Raw genomic sequence first — 22,486 nt, forward strand, 5'->3', positions numbered from 1 at the left:
ATATATTCGTTTCATAACCTCCTCCTATAAATCAATCAGAACTGACAAGGAGCCTGTATTAGAAACCATCCTATGTCTTTTACCAACCGAAGAGGCAGCAAGGACATATAATACTTCATTTGTCGAGAAACCATACTGTCAATAAACTACCATCTTTTACTCATAAACCCTTGAATCCCAACGCTTCTCTAAAAGAGCCTGTATTAGAAACCATCCTATGTCTTTTACCAACCGAAGAAGCAGCAAGGACAGATAATACTTTATTTGTCGAGAAACCATATTGTCAAGAAACTAACATCTTTTAATACTTCATTTGTAACCGTAAGGATAATGCAAATTTGTACGTAAAGATCTCTACACAAACTGTGTATGTGCTTATGCTGTAGAAACCGGTGATGAATTTGTGTATCTAAATCAGGTTCTCTGCCTTAGATCGGTCATTCCTAGTGATACATGAACGTTGTATTCTTGTCTTTCAGAAGACTTGGTATTGAACCAAGAATACTTCAAACATTCAAAACCCTACTTGGAAACAAACCAACAAAATCCTTATACTCTTCTAGCAGAACCCGACACGTCTTCTATGATGATTTGAAACATTCACGAACCACAATGGACTCAGACTCATACTACTCACCCTCCCCTGAGGAAAAGTTTTCCCGACGACTCAAGACAAAGCAGTTGGTTTGGGTTCATATCAGTGTTGTTTATCACTCTGTGTCAGCATCGGAAGCCCGACCACTAGCAGAATCATTGCATTACATCCCCGTTGAAAACAAGTGATTAAAACGCTTCTCCTTACAACTCTCATCAAATGCCTCACCCTTCCTTTTTATTACAGTCATACGACACGTTTTTTTGTTTTTCAATCTTTGTTACTTGTTAAAGTTTTATTTTTTTCTAATTTTAGAAAGATTTGACCACCTAACGACTGTAAAATGTCTCGTGTGATTGACACCTTAAATCCATTAAATACTTTGGGTAAAATCTAATTTTCTTTTCATACGGGCCGTATACAGTTATACGGCCCGTATACGTTATTCGTATCCATTATATACGACCAGGCAAATTCTTTACACATGGTGTATACGGGCCGTATACAGTTATACGGCCCGTATGGAATGAAAAAAACTGACAAAGTCTGAAGGCGCAGACTTTGTTAATTTTATTTTATTATATACGGGCCGTATAACTGTATACGACCCGTATACACCATGTGTAAATAAGTTTTTGCCATGTATTAATATTAGGAATTTTTTTAAATATCTTTAAGTATACTTCAATTTTAGCATAAGTTGTTGCCAGAGACCCACGTGTGGGGTCCATACATTAACTAACATTTGTACGTTTGTAGATATGACTATTAGCTTTACGCAAGAATGGGTCAAGTAATTTCATTCAAGTGGATTGGGTTCTTAAAAATATATTTAGGTATATTTCTAATTTTATAAGAAATATGATATTTCAGTGTTTAATTTTTGTTAGGGTATACGGCCGTGGAGTTCCAGATCCGCTCGGTGACACGCGGTAAGATTATTGGGTATGGTCATCTTTTCCTCACCTCCACATCACCACCTCTTCTTCCTCTTCGTCTTCCCCCATCAAGAAGAAATGGTCTCCCCATCCATCCCTTCCAATAATATTAAGAGAGAGATAGAGAGAAGCAGATTGGGATGAACATGGAGAATCCCCCGATTGCACCGATGTTGGTGGGGGGGGGGGGGGGGTTGTTCCCCGTTGGGGGTCCCCCTCCACGTCGCACCCCGCTTGGTTTCCCGAACCCACACCCACAAGCCTAAGGTTGCGTAACACCACCCCATACATGCGGGGTCCGAGCCAAAAAAAATTTTTGGTGTGCTTGCCATATCAACATGAGACAAATGTGACTGCTGAAGATCAATGGCTACTTGCCAAAAAAAAATAATTAAATACTTTCTAAACTCCTAAAAAATATATACATACATACTACACTACATTTTTACCAAAAAAAAAAAAAACCACACCTCTCTCACACTACAATAAATATTTTTCTACACACTAAAAATATTACGGATTCAAGGAAGAAGTCGGTTTCGAAGGGGTCACGAAAAAAAACGTAGGTGGTTCTAGCCAACGGTTCCAGCCCCCGTGATACCGATTCACAAACCAAGAAGCTCAACACCAACAATTCCTAGCACAATTTTCACAAACAACCCACCATTAGCCAAACACACAATTTCCAATCCAAACAACCTACAACGAGTTTTGCTTCCTCAAAACACCCGAAAAAAATCCTTATTACTTGAACCAAAACATGGGTTGTTTGTTTTATTTTATTTGAATTTGTGGTTTATTTAATCATAGGTTGTTTGGTTATTAATATTTATTTATGTTTTAACAATAATCATTTAAGTAATGAATGATTAATAAAGAAAAGGTTTAGGAGAATTCGTGGTCCTCCACTTCGCATGTTTAGAGAGTTAGGGAACACTAAGGAAAAACTGAGATGTGAAGCTAGGATTGGCTATTGATGAGGCATGGTGAGAGGGAAGTTGCAATATGCACTCTTAATGTCCTTGTAAATTAGAAACATGAGATCTTTATTTATGTAACAAAAGACATTTATCTATGGGATATCACAAAAGAGTCTTATATTTTAGTGTTTAGTTCTATAATGCATAGGAAACTTGAGATGTTTTAGAGTGTACGGGGCGTATGTGGTGAAGGGGAAGAGGGACTCTTCCCTCACGGGAACACCGCCACCAACAAACAACACCACGTGGTAAACTCAATGTGGTGAAGGGGAAGAGGGTTTCAAAAAAGAGGAGAGAGAGAAAAGGTTACTGGAACACCACTTAGACCATGTGTAGTGGGCGTTATTTTTTCAAAATTTGCCACCAATCACGCCCTCTCCCTGGGCATTATTGGGCGTTATTGATCAATTCCCCCCCCCCCTAGGCGTTTTTTAAATAACGCTTTGTCCAAATCTCAACCACCAATCACATTTAATCTTCCTTTTTTTCTTGGCCAATAGCTTTTTTGTTGGGTTTTTTTATTTTTATTTAATTCTCTACACTCTTTTAACATAATATCTAGATCCCTACTACACCAATTTTAGAAAAACGTCCAATAATACCCTTTACTGACTATGCTGCTACATGACAGAAAACGCCCAAAGGTAAGGACATTATTCACCCTTACCATTGCACATGGTCTTATAAACCCTTAGATATAAAAGACATCCCTCTATAGGATTTAAACAGACAGGATATGAGAATTAAACAACAAAGTTATCATCCGAACCAGAAAAGAATAAAATTTGAGATCCACGTTATCTTTTTTTTTTCTCTTCAATTGTAACATTTATTATAATTATAACTAAAACATTAAATAGAGATATTCTATTTTACAAAGATATAACACTTTATTTGATTTTTCCAAGCCTATAAAAAAGTTTTTGTTCCAACCTTTATATGTTTTTTTCTTCAACTTTAACACTTATTTTAATTATAACTAAAAAATTATATTGAGATATTCTATTTACAAAGATATAACACTTTATTTGATTTTTCCAAGTCTATAAAAAAGTTTATTTTTCAACTTTTAAGTGCTAATGGCCTCTTTTCTAGTAACATCAAGTGTTTATCTTCATCAACGTGATGGGGGCTCAAGTATTACAAAGTGGGTGACATTTAAAGTTTAGGAGTAGATTAGAAGAGAGTATGTTTTTGGTTAAAAAAAATAACCTTCGTATAATCAAATTAAAGTCCACTTTAACAGGGCCGGATCTATAGGCTTAGCATTCTAGGTAAAGACCTTGGGCCCCTAAAAAGTAGGAGCCTCTAATTTTTTCTTCATATATTACATGTGTATATAGTCCAAATGAACAAACACATAGATAAAGACATAATGACCCAAATAAATAAAATGTCTAGACCTCGCTAACTGCAACCGACATGTAGGACGGTTGGGGGAGAAACAGGGTGTAATCGATTGGAGAAACAGGGTGTAATCGATTACCGTCGATGGTACAATTTGGGATTGAGTAACCATTAAAAAAACAATTTTACGATTTGATATTCACGATTTTACGAATTGCTATTACCTTTGAATCAACCCTTAAACTTTAACACATCCAATAACTCACCATATACATTGAACAAATAATTAAACTTTGTTTCCTTTAAAAAAAAAAAAGTTAAACTTTGTTATTTTTTTAAAATAAGATAAATGTGAAAGTACGGCGGAGTGGGGTGGGGTGGGACGTGGGGTGGGATTCACACAACACAAGATGATTCCAAATACTTGAGTTGTTGATGATAAAGCAAATAATAAAAATTTTAATTGTAAAGAAACAATCCACCAACTCTAGTATGGATGTGACATTTTCTCTTACCACCTCTCATTCTCCTCTACCTACCCCAACCCCATTACCAAACTTCCCCCAACTCCAAAAGGCACACCACCTAATCATACCCACCATCTTTCAATTTTATTCCAAATATATAATTACTTCATATCGCATAAATTCTTATAAATAGCATTATCCTACTCATGTAGGTTTCATATTAAGTATATGAGTTCTTATATCTCACTCAATTGATCAATTGTGCGTATCACTTTTAAATTAAATATTTTGATGCTACTCTTTGAAATATTAATAAGTTAAGAGCGAGTATATGTTTTATGTCGGTGAAAAATGTGCGTCAAGAGCAGACCAATGCCATTTATTTTATAGATGAGGAACGTTACAATATTTAGTTGAAAAGGAAAAATGTTTGTTATAGAGTATGTTAGTTGACGGTTAACACTTAATTCGGTTATCATCATCAGGATCTCGGTTAGTAGAATTTTTGTCACCGTTGATGATTTTCTTTTGTCAGCACTTACTTAGTTACCTCTGATCGCTCAGCCAATGCTGATCACACACGTTACTAATTACTATCGATCATAACTGATGCTGATCACACAGTTACCGTTGATCATGCAATTGTTGTTGATCACTCGGTTCATAGTGATAGATACTTTTCTACTTATAATTTGTTCTCATGCAACTTTCTATCAACCATTCAGACTTCAGTGCCATCAGGGGCTCACTCCTTTGGACCTTGTCAAGGGATCAGTGTTGCCCCTTTGGAACATCTAAGGTTCCATGATGTTGGAAATCTAATTAGCTTCGAATGATTGTGCAATCCCCACCTTCTAACTCGAATCGATGTTTAACCAGGTTTCCCTCAGGTAAATCCTATTTACTAAAATTACTGTATAATTCAAAAAGCACTCACACTCATTAATATTTGTTAACTGATCTGCATTTTGTTCTTTCTGATTAAATATTGATATACACCAAAAGCCCTTCTTTTGGAAAAAAGGCAACTAGTTTAAGTTTGTTAACTTCTATTATAATTATAATGTATATAAAAACAAAATGTCGTATGCCAGTTTCTTTTAACTACTTGTATACCTGTTTTTTTTACACGAAGTCTTTTTACTAACGAAACATAATGCTACAACCTTTTCAAAAAGTTGAGGGTTACACGCAGGGGCGGACCCAAGCCCACTTTAAGGTGGGCGGGCGCACCCCCGGGGAAAAAAATTTAGTGTTAAATTCCGTCGAAAATCCTGTCCGCACCCCTTGGAATTTTTCGTCCGCACCCCTTGGATTTTCCGACCGCACCCTTGAACGCACCCCTTAGGTAAAAAGTGTTATCAGTTTATATTTTAATTTTTTTTGTAAACTCTTATTTAAAAAAAATACTACCTAAATATATAACTTTTAACACCTAACTAACTAAACCCAAATACCCATACATTTACCCATTTATAATTCCTAACTAACTAGCCCACTAAGTCTTAGCCCATTAACCAAACCCAACAATATTTCAAACTATAATAAAATAATTAAAGCTCAAAACCTTTAGAAATTCTCTCCCGCTCTCTCCCTCTCTTGCGTCCCTGCACTGCCAACGAACAACATCACCCAGCGACAACAGTCCAGTAGCCGGCGACCACCGTAATCAGCCACCATACCACCGTCGTTTGACACCAAATCTAACCGGAATCTGAACACGGGTAAGTTTCTTTGTTATTTTGATGATTTTGGTTGATATTATAGGAGAAAAAAAGGTAATAAAGTTGTTAAATAGGTTTGAAATTTTGTGTGTTTTGACGTTGTTTATGGTTTTTTAGATGATTTTTAGGGTGAATATGTTGTTTATATATTTCTAGGGTGATTACAACTAACGTTATGATTTCTAGGCTTGAATAGTTGAAAATTAAAATTGAAACATTATGTAAAAATTGTTTATATAGAGAAAGAATTGTTTAAAAATTTAGTTTTAAATGATGTTTTGGATAGATTTCAAAAAATGAAAACCCGTAGGGCGTCGACGTTTTAATTATGTTTGTAACAAAGTTTACATTTTTTGATTATTATATAAATTTAGTTTGATGTTCGTTTGTTTTACATGACCCGACCCGATACGAACCGATTTTTTTACTCATATACCTAGGGGCCTAAAATTTTTTAAAATGTTCCGCACCCCCATGAAAAAATTCCTGAATCCGCCACTGGTTACACGAGTGATTGGATTGTATTGCTTTAGACTATCGGGTGTGGAGGGGCTTGGGTTGGGCTGTTGGGGGCACTGCTCGACACGTGGTGAGAGTGGGATTCACAAGCTAATACTCAAAAACTAAGGGTGTGGTAGGGCGTCGCTTAGCTGGGCGTGACCAACCATGTGGAATTTCTTTTTGTTTAAACTCTTTAATTTGAACTAGCCAACCACAGTCCGCCACGTCACCCAACCCCCCGCCCCACGCCAGGCAGAATATACACGCCTAGCGGGCAACGCCAAGCCCAACACCAAACCCAACACCGAGCCAGGGTGGTGTAGCCGGCGTTAAACCACTTTCAACGCCACAACCCACCAGTCTTGGAATTTTGTTGATTTTTTTTTGCAAATATATAATTGCATATTTCTAATATAAAAAAGTATACCAAAACCACAATAGGTCCCTTCTAATACTTTTTTCCCACTACCATAATTGCAAAAGAACAAAATTTCAAATATTGATGTTGGTCCCAAAATGTTAGTAATTCATCCAATTATGCAAAAAGTTATATCTAACTTGACCTTTTTTTTAAATTCACACCTAATATATCAAATTTGACCATATTAAGCTAATATTCTCGTACCTACAATTCTATTTTCATAGTCGTTGTGTCCTATCGATTTTGGACTATATCGTCAACCTTGTTGGTTGTTAATACGGTTGGAACAAATCTATCGTACGTGCAATCGACGTGACACCCACTATCGATTGAGTTCATGACATTGAATCATCTGTAAGGGATTCAACATGAACTTTATGGTTAACCTCTATGAGAATATAAGCACAAAAAGAATGTATGTAACAGATATAAGAATAAATATAGGAGTTCATGACATTGATCATTCCTAAGAGCTTCAACATAAACTCTGTGGTTAACCTCTACAAAAAGATAAACGGATAAAGAATATATGAAACAGAGATAAGATAAGAATAAATATACGAGTGTGAAAGATGAAGTTGAGGATTTTGAAATGTACAAATTATGCCGGTTCTGGTATAATATCTTGGCTCGGAGATTTATTACTAGAATATCGAAAATATTTACATTTCTATTGTCTAGTGATGTCAAAGAAATTACAGGCATCTAGCTAGAATATTTAATTGTTTGTGTTACATTGTATTTTCTTCATAGTATTACACTTGTGTTGTTATTCGTAGTAGAAAGTAAGAGGGATAAAGAGAAGTATAGAATGACATGGTAAATTGGTAATATGAGTATTTTAAAAAGCTAGAATGTATGCATATATGAAAAGAAAATTTAATTTGAACAAACTTTTATATGATATATAAAAGAAGATAAAGTCACTTTCATATTAGATATAATTTCTATATAAATACTCAAATTATCTAGTCAACATGGTGTTTAGCATCATCACATGATACATGTCCTTGGATCTGTAATTTAATATTATAGACACTAAACTCAATTGTTATTATTAAATAAGATAATGCTTCTAGTTTTAAATTTCTTAATATTTTATGTGTTCTTAGTTATAATAATTACACAAAACACCACCCATTTGGAAGTATTGTTGGATGAAAAGTAGCTTACAAGTCCAATACAAACAGGTGTGTGATTCCAAAATTTCTTCTCGTTAATTTTGTGACTTATAGAGGATGATTTCTAGTTTTATAAAATATTATTTTTTTAATTTTTTTACTTTATGCAACATATCTTAAGTTGTACACAACTTCTAAAAACAATTATAGAAAATGACAAAACAGCATTTTTAACGAAGGTCGTTCCTCATTTAACGAATTCGACATGTTTTTCATCTTCCATATTTTATATTTATGCAATATAAAAAGATTGGATTGCTGGTAATTATGATAATATATGTAGTGTATATTTCTAACCCAGTTAGTTTTTTGGTAACATGACATCTGATGTGGAATTTTTTGATTACGTGGCATCTTACTTGGCTTTTTTTATGATGTGGCAGCTGACGTGGTATCTAACTTGACTTTTTTGATGACGTGATGTCAGCAAATTGAGTTAGTTTGGGAGTGTTATCGACCAATACGTTGAAAGCTGTGAGTTGTGTGGTATATATCGAAAGTTGAGAGTGCTATTGACCAATTGGTGGAAGTTAAGGTTATTTAAATCTAATATCCCTATTAATTAACTATATTAATTATCAAATATTCCCCCCCCCCCCCCCCCCCCCCTCACATATTCAAATTTCATTTTACTTTGACTATTTAACCTTTTTTACTCTTCAACTTTGTTTTACTTTTTATCTTTTACACTTTTAACCTTAATAGTTTTCATCTTTTATATATTAATCACAAACACTTTCTATTTTTTAACCTCAATACTTTTCAATTTTTAACATTGGTCCCCTATACTTTACATATTTTACAAATATGTCATTTTATGATTCGTTCTAAACTTTGCGAGTTAAGACGCTCCAACGCGCGCGTATGTTTCAATGTTTTTACCCCTATTTTTTATGGTTTAATGGCTCCGTCAAAACTCGCGGGTCATGATATTTGGTAGCTTCTACGTCACGTGAGTCGCTTGGTGTTAAAAATACGTGTTTTTGTTTTACATTTTTTCCTAGTTTTGGTCAAGGTTCGGTTGCTACTTAGCATGGTTTTACGCCTCCGACCCTGCAACACTGATAACACGGTTTTACACCCCACCAGCGCTTAACACTAGTTAGATAAGAAAGCTAATAATATATTGGTTCTTATTAAGAGAAGTGGAACACCTTCAATAAATTATACATGAATCCAATCTGATATTTAAAGGTAGCATCTAAATTCTAAAGATAAAGTGCCATTTTTCTGTTAAAAGACCATTTTCTACTCTGCCCATTTACTTTATATATTCAAGTACTTTTGTCTGCCACCACTTGCACACTAGTTAACCCTTTGCCTTCAATTTTGACTTCCAAAATTCAGACCATTTTACACACATCTATCCCAAAGCCACCCTTTCTCTCTCTCTCTCCCTCTCTCTCTCTGCAAGAAAAGATACACATATATAATTACATAAGCATAAGAAGAATCATATGTACCACTAATGGCTGTGTCCTTAGGGACCTTGAGATTATGGGACAGTATCCTAGAGTTAACAAAGAAATCACAGGATAAAGGCAGTGATCCTATGATATGGGCTATCCATCTTTCTTCACAGTTGAACTCAGCTGGTGTATCTCTTCCTTCACCAGAATTAGCCAATCTTCTGGTTTCTCACATTTGTTGGGATAATAATAATCCCATTTCTTGGAAGTTTTTGGAAAAAGCTTTGATCTTTAACATAGTTCCTCCTTTGCTTGTTCTTGCTCTTCTATCTACCAGGTTTTCTTTCTCTTTTTCTCAACTTTTGTTTCATGGGTTCTTTATTTCATTGTTTCAAGATTCTTGTCATGCGTTTCTTGATTGTTTTTGTGAAAAAAGTTTGCATCTTTGGAAGGTTTTTAAAGTTCTTCTGAGATTCTTGTTATGTGTTCTTGATTTTTTAATAAAAAGTTTCTATTTTTGGAAGGTTGATCAATAGGTAATTGGAAATGTTCTTGATTTGTAGTTTCTTCAAGATTGAATCTTGAAGCTGGGCCTATAACCTTTTTTTTTTAACGGTAAATTTGGATCACTGACGGACCACTAGAGTATCATCTTGCCACCAGCAGAACCACCCGATCATATCCATCTCCACTAGGCTATAACCTATTACTATGGTTTCTTTATTTCAACATTGTTATCATCTCTTAGTTTTTTTTCTTAGTTTCTGAGAGTTGATTTTGATTTGTTTGGAATTTAATTATGTGGGTCCCTCATGCAACAATTTCTAAGAATCCAAAATTTTAATATTTCTTGAATCCTATTTAAAAACTCCATTGATTCATTGGCCTCTGTTTTGTTCATATAGCTCTTTGTTTCAAATAAATGCAACTTTAATTGCAATGGATCTACATATTTGTTTATATCATATAGGGCCATGTTTTATGTAGCATTATGGAAGATGATGATCACATGTGTGGGAGAGAGAAAGAAAAGTGGTTAAAAATCGTTTTGTATATCACATTTAAAGCGCTAAGTATAACTCACTACGCGGTTCTCACAGTTTTCTACTTAAAGTAAATTACAAAAATCGTCCTTTATGTATGTCACTTATTGCAAACTGTGTCCTTTATCTTCAATAATTACAGAAAACGTACTCGATGTTTGCAAACCCTTGCAAGTTATGTCCTTTAGCCCTAACTCAGTTAATTTTTGGTGGTTAAATCTGACCAAATGGACCCCACGTGAGGGTATTTTGGTCATTTTACTCTCATGTGAGGTCCATTTGGTCAGATTTAACCACAAAAAATTAACTGAGTTAGGCTAAAGGACATAACTTGCAAGAGTTTGCAAACATCGAGTACGTTTTCTGTAATTGTTGAAGAGAAAGGACACAGTTTGCAACAAGTGACATACATAAAGGACGATTTTTGTAATTTACTCCGAATAATATGCATTTTTTGTCTCTATGATAATATGAACTTTTGTCCTTCTCTATGTGTTTTTAAGTGAGTGTGTATATGTGGTTGTGGTGGGGTGAGGGTTCTCATTATCATTTGACACCATTACTTTCATCATTCTACATGTTACAAAGTACACACATTTATCATATATCAAGTACAATACATAAAGATAATTAACATCCAAGACACATGATTACTAATTTGTATGCAATAATGTTAGAACTTAGAAGAATACAGTGTAACCCTTGTTACAATTCAATTTCTTGAATCTTTTTTTTTTTTTTCTAAATTGTTATAACTTATTTTAAACAGGGTTATTCCGATGCGACATACTCAACCTGCAGCGTTTCGGCTATATATGGAACTCCTAAAGAGACATGCTTTTAAACTCAAACCACATGTAGAATTTAAAAACTATGAAGTGTAAGCCTTCTTTCGGAATGTTCTCCTCTTAAAAAAAAAAAAAAAAAAAAAAAAAAAAAAAAAAAAAAAAAAAAAGTTAACTATTATTCATGAACTACTTGTTAATGCAGGATCATGAATTCAATAGACATTGTTCTCAATCTTTCTCAGATATTCGGCACTAAAGTCAACGATCCGGGCAGCGTATTACTTGAGTTTATAGTTGCAGTTGTTTGGCAGTTAGTAGAGGCGGCATTAGGAGATGAGGGGCTTCTAGAACTTACCAAAGAAAGAACACATAAATGGAATGTTCCTCAAGACATGGAGATAGAAGATTCCGGTAGCTACGGTGGAAAGAGGATTGAGATTTTGCAGAGTAGAAATACAGTTATGGCGGTTGAGCTGATCGGGCTTTTCCTGCAGAGTAAAATAACTTCCAGGATTCTTTTGCTGGCTCGCCGAAACATGTCAGAACTTAATCCTTTGATACTTGCTATCTATAGTAAAATTTAATACATATATAGTTGAAATTCATACATATAGATATACAGATATAGGATCCTGTACATTAATCCAGAAGTGTAAGAAGTGTATTATAACACTATATATAACACTATATAACACCATATAAACACCGTATAACACTATGTAACACCATATAACACTATGTAACACCATATAACAAATATAACACTATATTTTGTCTGATAGCATGTCTATGATAGATGTATAGTGTTATATTTGTTATATAGTGTTATATAGTGTTACATAGTGTTATATGGTGTTATATGGTGTTACATAGTGTTATACGGTGTTTATATGGTGTTATATAGTGTTATATATAGTGTTATAATACACTTCTTACACTTCTGGATTAATGTACAGGATCCCTACCCTAGATATACATAAATTAATTTTTTTTAATGTTCATTAGGCCCACACATTGGAGAAGTTTGGTTCAGGATATAGAGGTTCTTGCGGTCAACTCGTCAGCGCTAAGAAGTTCAAAGGTGATGACACCAGAAACTCTGCTTCAGTTAATATCAGATGATCATAAAGTTGTGTCTGAAGGAAAAAAAGCGAATTATTTGCAAGAAATTCACACGATTATGTCTTCATCTGCCGGTATCTCTCATAAAGTCAGCGGTTCTTCACTGTGGATTCCTATCGATCTTGCGCTTGAAGACGCCATGGATGGTTCACAAGTCGATACAACAAGCGCCATCGAAATTATCACACGTAAGTTTATATCAAGCGGCGCAGCTTGTTGCTCGCTTACCTGCGATATTGATGTAACTCGGCCAGTTCATATATATATAACCTTAAATTGGTTAAAAAAAATAATAAAATAAAAAAAATAATATCAATAATATTTAATCAAAAACTTTGAATAAAGATTTTATGTTCTCTTATTACAGGTCATGTAAAAGCTCTTCAAGCGTTACATGGAACCAGTTGGCACGAGTGTTTTCTCGGTCTTTGGATGGCCGCTCTTCGGCTTGTTCAAAGGGTTCGGATTTCTATCAAATTTAGTCTTTTTTTTGCGTATCAAAACACCCCGCAAATTTGGATGTTTAATCGTCTCGTTTGTTTTCAGGAAAGAGATCCCATTGAAGGTCCTATGCCGCGTTTGGATACACGTTTATGCATGTTATTGTCTATCACAACTTTAGTGGTTTCTGATTTAATCGAGGACGAAGAAAGTTTGTCACAAAACAATATTAACTGCCAAACAACACAAACTTGCAAAGAAAACCGCCGTATGGAGTTGGTGTCAAGTTTACAAAGTTTGGGTGACTATCAGAGCTTGCTGACTCCACCTCAGGCGGTTATTGCCGCCGCCAATCAGGCTGCTGCAAGAGCAGTGATGATCATATCCGGCAATAACGTCGGTAGCAGCGCATACTTTGACCTGGTCAACACGAAAGATATTGCAGCTGGAAACTTGCACCATTTGATAGTCGAGGCTTGTATCGCAAGAAACCTGTTGGATACATCAGCGTATTACTGGCCAGGTTACGTAACAGGTCGTATTAACCAAATCCCGCATGGCGTGCCAGCTCAAGTCCCGGGCTGGTCAACGTTCATGAAAGGCGCACCACTCACTCCAGTCATGACGAACGCTCTCGTTTCTGAACCTGCTTCAAGGTATGTATAATTCAAAGCATTTGTATTTTGTACACATGGTTTTTTATAAACTGTTTAAGCTAATTAACGGATTTCGAGATTTAGTAAACGAAAAAGGAACTGAATTTAAGCTAATGGATTTGATGGAAGCTTAGCAGAGCTCGAGAAGGTTTTCGAGATTGCAGTTAATGGATCTGACGATGACAAGATAGCTGCCGCTACTATTCTTTGCGGTGCCTCTTTGATTCGCGGTTGGAATGTGCAGGAGCATAGTGTTTACTTCATTACGAGATTATTATCGCCTCCACTGCCGGCGAATTATTCGGGAAATGACAGCCATCTTATCGCTTATGCACCCATGCTTAACGTCCTTCTTGTCGGTATAGCACCCATCGACTGCGTTCAGATCTTCTCGTTACACGGACTCGTAAGTTCATCCGATGCGCGTTTACTAATCAATAGATGGGTACTTTGGTTATATTTATGCCTGGCAAACGGGTCGGGTCAGGTGGGTTTGGATTACGGGTCAGAACGGGTTCGGGCCCAAACGAGTTAGGGTCTAAATGGGTCAATTCAAGGGTTATTTTGGTTCGGTTCGGGTCGGGACAGGTTTGGGTTGAAACGGATTTGGGTCAGAATGGGTTTCGGGCTAGAGCGGGTTCGGGTCGGAACGGGTTTCGGGTCAGAATGGGTTCTTTTTAAAAAATGGTTATTTTAACTTTCTGGCTTTCAGCACTGGTTACACGCGATCTTTTGTCGGTTTACGCATGTTTAAATGTCAATTACGCATGCAGCGCCAGTTACAATGTTACACGTACGGTGGCTGGGAAACGTGAGCCTGGTGCCACTTGACTCGGCCCTGGCACACACTTATCCAAGCGCTCAACACGTAACTAGCGCCAGTACGCGTCCAATAATGTGTTACGCGCGTACCGACGCTGGGTTACACATCCAACCCGAATAACTTATATTTGAAGTAGTTTTGAACTCGTTTTTTATTCGGGTTGTTGCAGGTTCCACACCTTGCTGGTTCTTTGATGCCAATATGCGAAGTGTTTGGATCATGTGTACCGAATATATCATGGACTTTGACAACCGGAGAAGAGATCTCGGCGTACGCTGTGTTTTCAAACGCATTCGCACTTCTTCTAAAGCTATGGAGGTTCAACCACCCTCCGCTTGAATACGGGGTCGGAGATGTACCTCCGGTGGGATCGCAACTCACTCCTGAATACCTGTTACTAATGCGGAATTCCCAGTTAGTTTCGTCTGGTAGTTTATACGAGGATCGAAACAGAAGACGATTATCAGCAGTAGCGAAAGCATCGTGCCCGAATCCCATGTTCGTTGATTCGTTTCCGAAGCTAAAAGCGTGGTATCGTCAACATCAAGCGTGTTTAGCTTCGACGCTTTCGGGTCTAGTTCATTCGCCTGTTCATCAGATTGTTGATAGCCTTCTAAACATGATGTTTCGAAAGATAAACAGAAATCAACCGTTGAATTCCGTATCGGGAAGTAGTTGTTCGTCTGGGCCCGGAAGTGACGATACGTCTTTGTGGCCTAAACTACCTGCTTGGGATATTCTTGAAGCGGTTCCTTTTGTAGTCGATGCTGCGCTAACAGCGTGCGCGCATGGACGATTATCCCCTCGCGAGCTATGTACAGGTCGGCCGACATTGTATCATCAATCAATTCCTGTGACTTTATAGTCTTTTTCGGGTTCTGACTTATAAGGTTTTGTGTCTGCATGATCTTGTTTTTGCAGGGCTTAAAGATTTGGCAGACTTTCTTCCTGCATCTTTGGCAATCATTGTGAGTTATTTCTCGGCTGAAGTGTCGCGCGGTGTCTGGAAACCGGTATTTATGAACGGATCGGATTGGCCAAGTCCAGCTGCAAATCTTTCGAATGTCGAAGAACATATCAAGAATATCCTGGCTGCCACAAACGTTAACGTTCCCCGCCTTTTTGCAGGTTCGAGCTTTAGAACATTACATGCGGGGGGAGGGGGGGGGGAGGGTATTGGGCCGGCCAAGCCAGGCGAGGGCCCGAAAAGTTTTTATAAGTTCTATATTATATACATAATAAAAGGCCCAATAGAAAAACCTATTTACCTATCAAATTCTGAAACGGGCCCAAATCTGCTGAAGGTCCAAAATTTGAACCCACTAAAAATGATTATTCGCTACACTACTATTGTTCTGTTTATTTTATAACAATTAATCAATTAACGTCGCATTGTGATTTTTGGATATATAATTGATAAGTTTATATTATAGGGAGGGGGCCCAATTTTTATCTTGCACGAGGCCCAAAAGTTTTTTTATCATTCTTGGGGACGGCCCTAATTAAACGCCTTTTCTGATGTATGCGACGGTAATGTTTGACTTTTTTTCTTGGCTTTGACTTTCTTTTGCAGGGATAAGTTCACCATTTACTCTCCCATTGCCCTTAGCTGCCTTTGTGAGCGTCACCATAACGTACAAACTCGATAAAGCATCACAACGCTTTCTTGATCTCGCAGGCCCGGCCCTAGAATCACTCGCAGCCGGTTGCCCATGGCCGTGCATGCCGATCGTGGCTTCTTTATGGACCCAAAAAGCAAAAAAATGGAGTGATTTTCTTGTTTTTTCAGCTTCGCGTACGGTTTTCCTCCACGACAATGATGCAGTATATCAGCTTCTTAAAAGTTGCTTCACAGCCACACTTGGGTTGAACAATTCTCTTGTTTCAACCCACGGTGGCGTTGGAGCGCTTCTCGGGCATGGGTTCGGGTCCAACTTATACGGGGAAATATCTCCGGTAGCACCCGGGTTTCTATATTTACGGGTTTATCGTTCGATTAGAGATATAATGTTTCTTAGAGAAGATATTATATCTTTACTTATCCAATGTGTGAAAGATATAGCTTCTAGTGGTGCTACAACTCCCAAAGGTAAACAAGAAACAAAATATGGACAGCTTTCACTTGCTACTAGTTTGACCAAAGTCAAACTAGCTGCTCAATTAGCAGCTTCAATACTATGGATATCCGGAGGTCAAGGATTAGTCCAGTCGTTAATAAACGAGACATTACCGTCTTGGTTTATATCCGCTCACCGAGAGGAAACAGGTGGGCCGGTTTCAATGCTATCCGGGTACGCTCTTGGGTACTTTACAGTACTTTGTGGAGCATTTGCCTGGGGTGTCGACTCGTCCACGTCAGCATCCAAGTGGCGGCCTAGATTTCTCGGGTCCCACATGGATTTTTTGGCAAGTGCACTTAATGGGAAGATAACACTCGGGTGTGATCCGATTACTTGGCATTCGTACGTTACGGGTTTTTTAAACTTGATGTTGGGTTGCATGGCTGATTGGGTGGTGGAAGTTGATGTGGAGGTTTTGAAGAGATTGAGTAAAGGGTTGAGGCAATGGAATGAGGACGAACTTGCTCTTAAGTTGCTGGAATCGGGCGGTGTTGGTACAATGGGTGCAGCTGCTGAACTTATTGCTCAAACTGATTCATAGTGTGGTAGATCTATATAACTGATTTCGGTTTTCAGGTCAAGTTTTGTAAAGTGTTTTAGATTTAGCTGTACATTAGTTCTCAATTTCTCATCAGTGTGACAATAGAACTTATGTGTTGACTTTAAAGTTTAAACCCAATTCAAAACTCTCCCATTCAACTTGTAAAAGATATGATATGATAATCTTGAAAATGGTACCATCTCTCTTTCAGGCATTTCCACAAACAGCTCTTGTCAGCACGAACAAACTTAATATACTCGAGTGACGTAGAGTTGAAACATTACACATGTATAGGAGTGTATTCAATAGAAAATACGATCTTAAGTAGAGAAATACGAGAATCACATAAGCACTTCTACGTAGCATATAAAAGGATGCTCGTAGGTCGCGAGTAGGAGAAAGAGAGGCTGTTAAAACCGCCATTAACATTTAAGCAATACGTATAAGTGTCAAAACAGTTCACAACTTTAAAATGATTTTATAAGTGGTTTCATAGTAGAGCATAAAAGTGAAAAATTTAAGAATCAAAAGATTGAATGACCAAACATCTTCATTTGACCTGCGGAACGTAGTTTACTGTATTGCAGGCAATGGCCGAAATAGTCTACCGATAAGTGTACTTTTGGCTATGCTTTCCTCTCTTCCACCCCACAAGCGATTGAGCTTACGTTACAATGGAATTAAAATGTTTCAGTGTTTATTATTCATAATTAATTTGGTATTACCCAGTTCATATACCAACCAAACCTGGTTCACAATGAATGAAGGGTACTACATCTTTGAACAAGTGTTAGTTTTAAGTTATCCAGAAACAAGAATCAACCCATTTTCTGGAATGGTAATAACGATAACAGACAAACATAAGAAGTGAGCGCTGCTGATCGCATTCGTATCAGCGTTAAGCGTTCTCAAACATCAGCCATGATTCAGACTCAAATTCCTGCAAAAAGAAAAGAAAATTACATGTTAATGTAGTTATGTATACAAAAAAAAAGGTGATTAAAAAGGAAACCTACTAAAAACAACACAAGAAACATTAAGATAAAACAGACAGCAGGTAATCTTTGCAAAGCATACAACCCAAAACACACAAATGTATAAGTTTACACACACTCGATGTTTTCAAAATCAAACCACCTGAGTTTCTGGCTACTCCTGCGTATCCTATGTGTCTCAAGATTAAATTAAAGAGTCGAGGCAACTCCTCTAGAGAGTCATGGCATGACAAAACCAGTGACCCATATTAATAACCGCAACAAAACGGTTGGTCCTTGAGCAACCGAGGATGCTGCACAAGGCTTCAATAGATGACCCCATGACAAGTGGTGTATCTCAAGTCTCAACGGGATCAAGCTTTTGAGTAGCTGGCAAGTCAAAGTCACCATCCTAAAAGTTCTTAAATGTTGGCTAATTGTGGTGAGAGAGGATCTAAATGGTGGTTCCCATGACTAGCAACATAGACGGCCACGACTCGCAGCTAGAAGAATCAAATGTAAGATGAAATTGCTCAAAGACGGTGATAAAGCTAGAGAGCGAAGATCTTGGCTACTGAGAGTATCAAAGTGACATAAAGTTGTAGAACGTTGTGTGTTTCACCCAAGTCGATTGTCGTTGTCGGAATCCAAGGGGAAGACCAACCCAAGTTAATGATCATATTCTATTCTAGTCATCCATGTCAAGATGCTAATGGTGGTACTTGGTGGACATGTAGTACCCACAATGAAGCGTGTTTCAACAGAACCAATCAAGAGGATAACTAGTTGTTGTAAACTAGAGCCATGGATTGCAAAAAACCGACATGGACGCGAAGGACTAATCCCAAATATGAATTGTCGATGTACCCTAGGATCAATGCTTATGAGCATCCCTTTAGCCGAAGATAAACTAACGTCATTTTTTCAGGGTGCTACTGCAGACAAACGATGCACAAGGACATGCATGTTTTGGTGGTTAACGAAATGTGATGTGCCAAATGTTTGAAGATGACATCTACTCATTGTGTTGAACCCTCAGTTTTAGAGAGGGTGAGACAACTAGAAAGTAGAAACAATAAAATCCCAAGCCAAAGCACAAAGCGCAAAAGTGCACCACTTCACAAAGCGAGGTGCAAGGTATTTATATAAATATAAAATTATATTTCTCACGTGTTTCTATCATCACGTACCAACTTTAGTATATATAAGCTTTATATATAATTTAGCATATAATAACATATATGTACAGCCTAAAAAGCTATATCCACAACAATTTGATGCACAAAATCTTCACATGTACAAGAGGCACGCCTAAATGCGTTTTTACTGGCGCCTCAAATGTGCTTTCTGTAAACTGATCACCTCCGACAATCATAAGCTGAAGGACTTGCACTAAAGTGCACCTCACGCCTAGGCATGTTTTTTAAAACCCAAATTGAACAGCCCGGGTTTCTATCTACTCTTGCGTATCCTTCAGGTCTCAGGGGTGCCTCAACAATTAATTAAAATAATACCAAAAAGTGTTCGCACTTTCATGGGTCCCATTGGTCGAGAGTTGGAACCACTCCCCTAATGAGGCCATGGCGGGTAGTGACCCGTATCAATAATCGGGACGAAATGACCAGTCCTCAGGCAACCAATAACAACAACGGGATGCCTCAATAGATGACCCCATGACACGTTAAGCCAGGTTGGACCGGACCACAAACACTAATATTTTTTTATTTGCCATATATAAACAATATGTGTGCTAAAATATGAAAACACTAATTATTTAAACTCTTTGGTAAAGCGGTTTAAGAGATTTTAAGCATTTGAATACATCATGTTTCCTTTATCGTTAAATCCATTTGACCTATTAGAGATACAACCGGAGACTAGGCGCAAGGAGCAAAAAAAGTGTGGGCTTTTTTTAAGAAAAGCGCACATAGATGGGTTGATATTGCTTAAGAACTAAGACAGTAAGACCCAAGCAATGCAAACCAACAGACTCAGCTAGCAGCCATGAATATTAGAAATGGCAGCAAAGTAATAGCTTAGGTGTTGTTAGAATGTGTCATCTTGCCACAACAAATGAGAACATGGCCCTAACCCTCAGTGATCTCAAAACACCTGAACAAGTATTTGGATATACACAAGTATTGTGACATAACAGATTTTATCAAAAATCTGATCATTTTATTGCAAACAGTCAAAATCAATGAACAACGCACGACGTAGTGTATAATATGTTAGGACTTACATGTATCAGCACATAGAAACTATATCTCTTTGACTGTTATCATATCTTATCCAACCATGCTCGAATGGAAGAAAACTAACTATCAAGGGCCCTTATATGAACAGAAACACATAATTTGTATTAATATACAATATTAACAAATAATCATACAAACAATGATAAAACTGATATTAATGATGATGGTGATGATAACTCTAGTCATGAGTTCTCTACAGAAAACAGTTCAAAGCAGAATTGAATAAAGATACCACAGCACCAACAGTGTCAACTAAACTCGCCCTAAATACGTGAAAAAAAAAACATAAAAGAACATACACTCTAAAGCTAGTATATACGTGTGTCCAAAAAGTTATTTAGTTTCAGTCTCTTGTTACTTTCGTGGTATTTAACTAAACTGATATATTTTCTATATTCCAGTCAAAGAATTGTCTAGCTAGCATTTCATCACATATACCTAATTTCCCATATTCAATATTCCATCAATCCTTCTGCCTTAATCCTACAAATCAGAACTCTGAAACACCAAAACATTTACCCTCTGCCTTCAAGCATAGGACAGTTTACTAGTAGATAAAATCATATATCCTTGGTTTAAAAAAGTGCGAAGCGCACAAAAGCGACAAGGTCTAAAATCAAAGAACACAGCGCAAATCACAAAAGTGGAGGGCTTTTCCTACACGAGGTGCAAGGTGCTTATATATTTTTTATATATATCCTATAGGCTTTTAGCATCCCTTACCCAAAATATTAGTTATAAATAAGGTTTATATATGATTTAATGTATAAATCACTTGAATGTAAAACCATTTTAGCAACATGTATAACACTTTAAAGCACAAAAACACCTTCTGTATAAAAATTGCGCGCCTCAGTGGGATTTTTTTCCAAAAAGCTCGCTTTTTGTACAAAGCCCGCCTTAGGTCACACAAGGTGCAGCTCTTTGCGCCTAGGGTCGATTTGCGCTTAAGGCGGGCTTTTTTAAACCAAGCATATATCATATTGTACATACCAAAGCAAAATTATCGATCAGAGAAATGTTATATTGATCCCTAAACATCACACAGTCACACCTTCCTAAACCAATTCGTTCAACTTCAGTTTCATTCAAGCCTACTTATCGAAACAAAAACTACCACCACACACTTCTTCTCATCAATCAACCACCTTCATTCACACAAAATCGGTACAAATCATTATTTCACTAACCTAACAAGCCCAAAAACTATGCCAAATGTTCCCATCAATAAACCTGCACTAAATCAGTAAATCCACACATCTCCGCCTACAAACACTTAATCTAAAACCGCCAAATACATCTAAACCTGCAACCTAACTTACAAACACAATAAGTTCCATACACAACTATAACAAACAATGCACAACCACAACTAGTTATCAAAGCAACAAACACACTCACTTCTTACTCCTACGGCCGCGTTTCGGTCCCCAGCCTTCCAGTTTCGCAACCGGACAACCGCACTTCAACCGAAACAACAAAACGGCTCGTCCATTAACCGGCGCCATCTTCCTCAACTCAGTCCTCAAACACTCATAATCCGGATTCACTTCACTTCCGCCTTTCCACGGCAAATCCTCCACCTCCTTCACACTTCTACCGCCAGATCTCAACACCTCCTCCGTCTGCAACTGCAAATCGAACTCCATCGCCTTTTTTAAACCTCTGCATCCTCGCTTCCCGCACTTCCTGGACCGGTTTCCGCAGCAGATCTCGAGTCCGATGATCGATAAGACGAAGAAGAAGAAGAAACCGAGGAGGTAGATGGAGGAGTAGTCGATGAGGATGGAGAGAGAAAGTGGAGGAAGGATGAGAGAGAGAGAGTGGAAGATGTAGGAGAAGTAGGAGGAGATGAGGAATGCGCCGGAGAAGAGGACGAGGATGAGGATTAGGATGTCTAGGGTTGCGGAAGGGGAGTGGTGAGAGCAGGTGGTGGAGTGGTTAGGGTTTGAGGATGGGGATTTTTTGTGGTGGTGGTGGTGGTGAGGGGAGGAGGAGGTGGTGGTGGCCATGGGGGTGAAGGAGGAGGAGAGGAGGTTGGGGCGCATGTTAGTGAAAGGACGGTGGTGGTGGTGGTGAGAAGAGATGCAGGTGGTGGGGTGAAGGTTTTTTTTTTTTTTTTTTTTTTTTTTTTTTTTTTTTTTTTTACGATGGTGG

The 22,486-nt window shown here is 37.5% G+C and overlaps 2 protein-coding genes across 2 annotated transcripts; one reads left to right on the forward strand and one right to left on the reverse strand.

Annotated features, from left to right (window-relative positions):
- The first annotated feature begins 9,461 nt into the window (after positions 1-9,461).
- On the forward strand, positions 9,462-17,288 carry LOC110886297 (mediator of RNA polymerase II transcription subunit 33A). The gene is made up of 10 exons (XM_022134082.2): positions 9,462-9,900; positions 11,376-11,486; positions 11,597-11,932; positions 12,400-12,704; positions 12,884-12,975; positions 13,063-13,613; positions 13,743-14,019; positions 14,606-15,257; positions 15,358-15,564; positions 16,010-17,288. The coding sequence occupies exons 1-10, from the start codon at positions 9,623-9,625 to the stop codon at positions 17,095-17,097; spliced, it is 3,897 nt and encodes a 1,298-aa protein (XP_021989774.1). The 5' UTR covers positions 9,462-9,622; the 3' UTR covers positions 17,098-17,288.
- A 450-nt stretch (positions 17,289-17,738) lies between these two features.
- LOC110886299 (uncharacterized protein At5g19025) lies at positions 17,739-22,453 on the reverse strand. The gene is made up of 2 exons (XM_022134084.2): positions 21,731-22,453; positions 17,739-18,037 (listed from the first exon to the last, which is right to left on the reverse strand). Exons 1-2 carry the CDS (start codon positions 22,375-22,377, stop codon positions 18,013-18,015), a joined length of 672 nt encoding a protein of 223 aa, XP_021989776.1. The 5' UTR covers positions 22,378-22,453; the 3' UTR covers positions 17,739-18,012.
- Positions 22,454-22,486: the final 33 nt, after the last annotated feature.

Source organism: Helianthus annuus, chromosome 10 (genome assembly GCF_002127325.2).
Source record: "Helianthus annuus cultivar XRQ/B chromosome 10, HanXRQr2.0-SUNRISE, whole genome shotgun sequence".
Taxonomy (NCBI): Eukaryota; Viridiplantae; Streptophyta; class Magnoliopsida; order Asterales; family Asteraceae; genus Helianthus; species Helianthus annuus.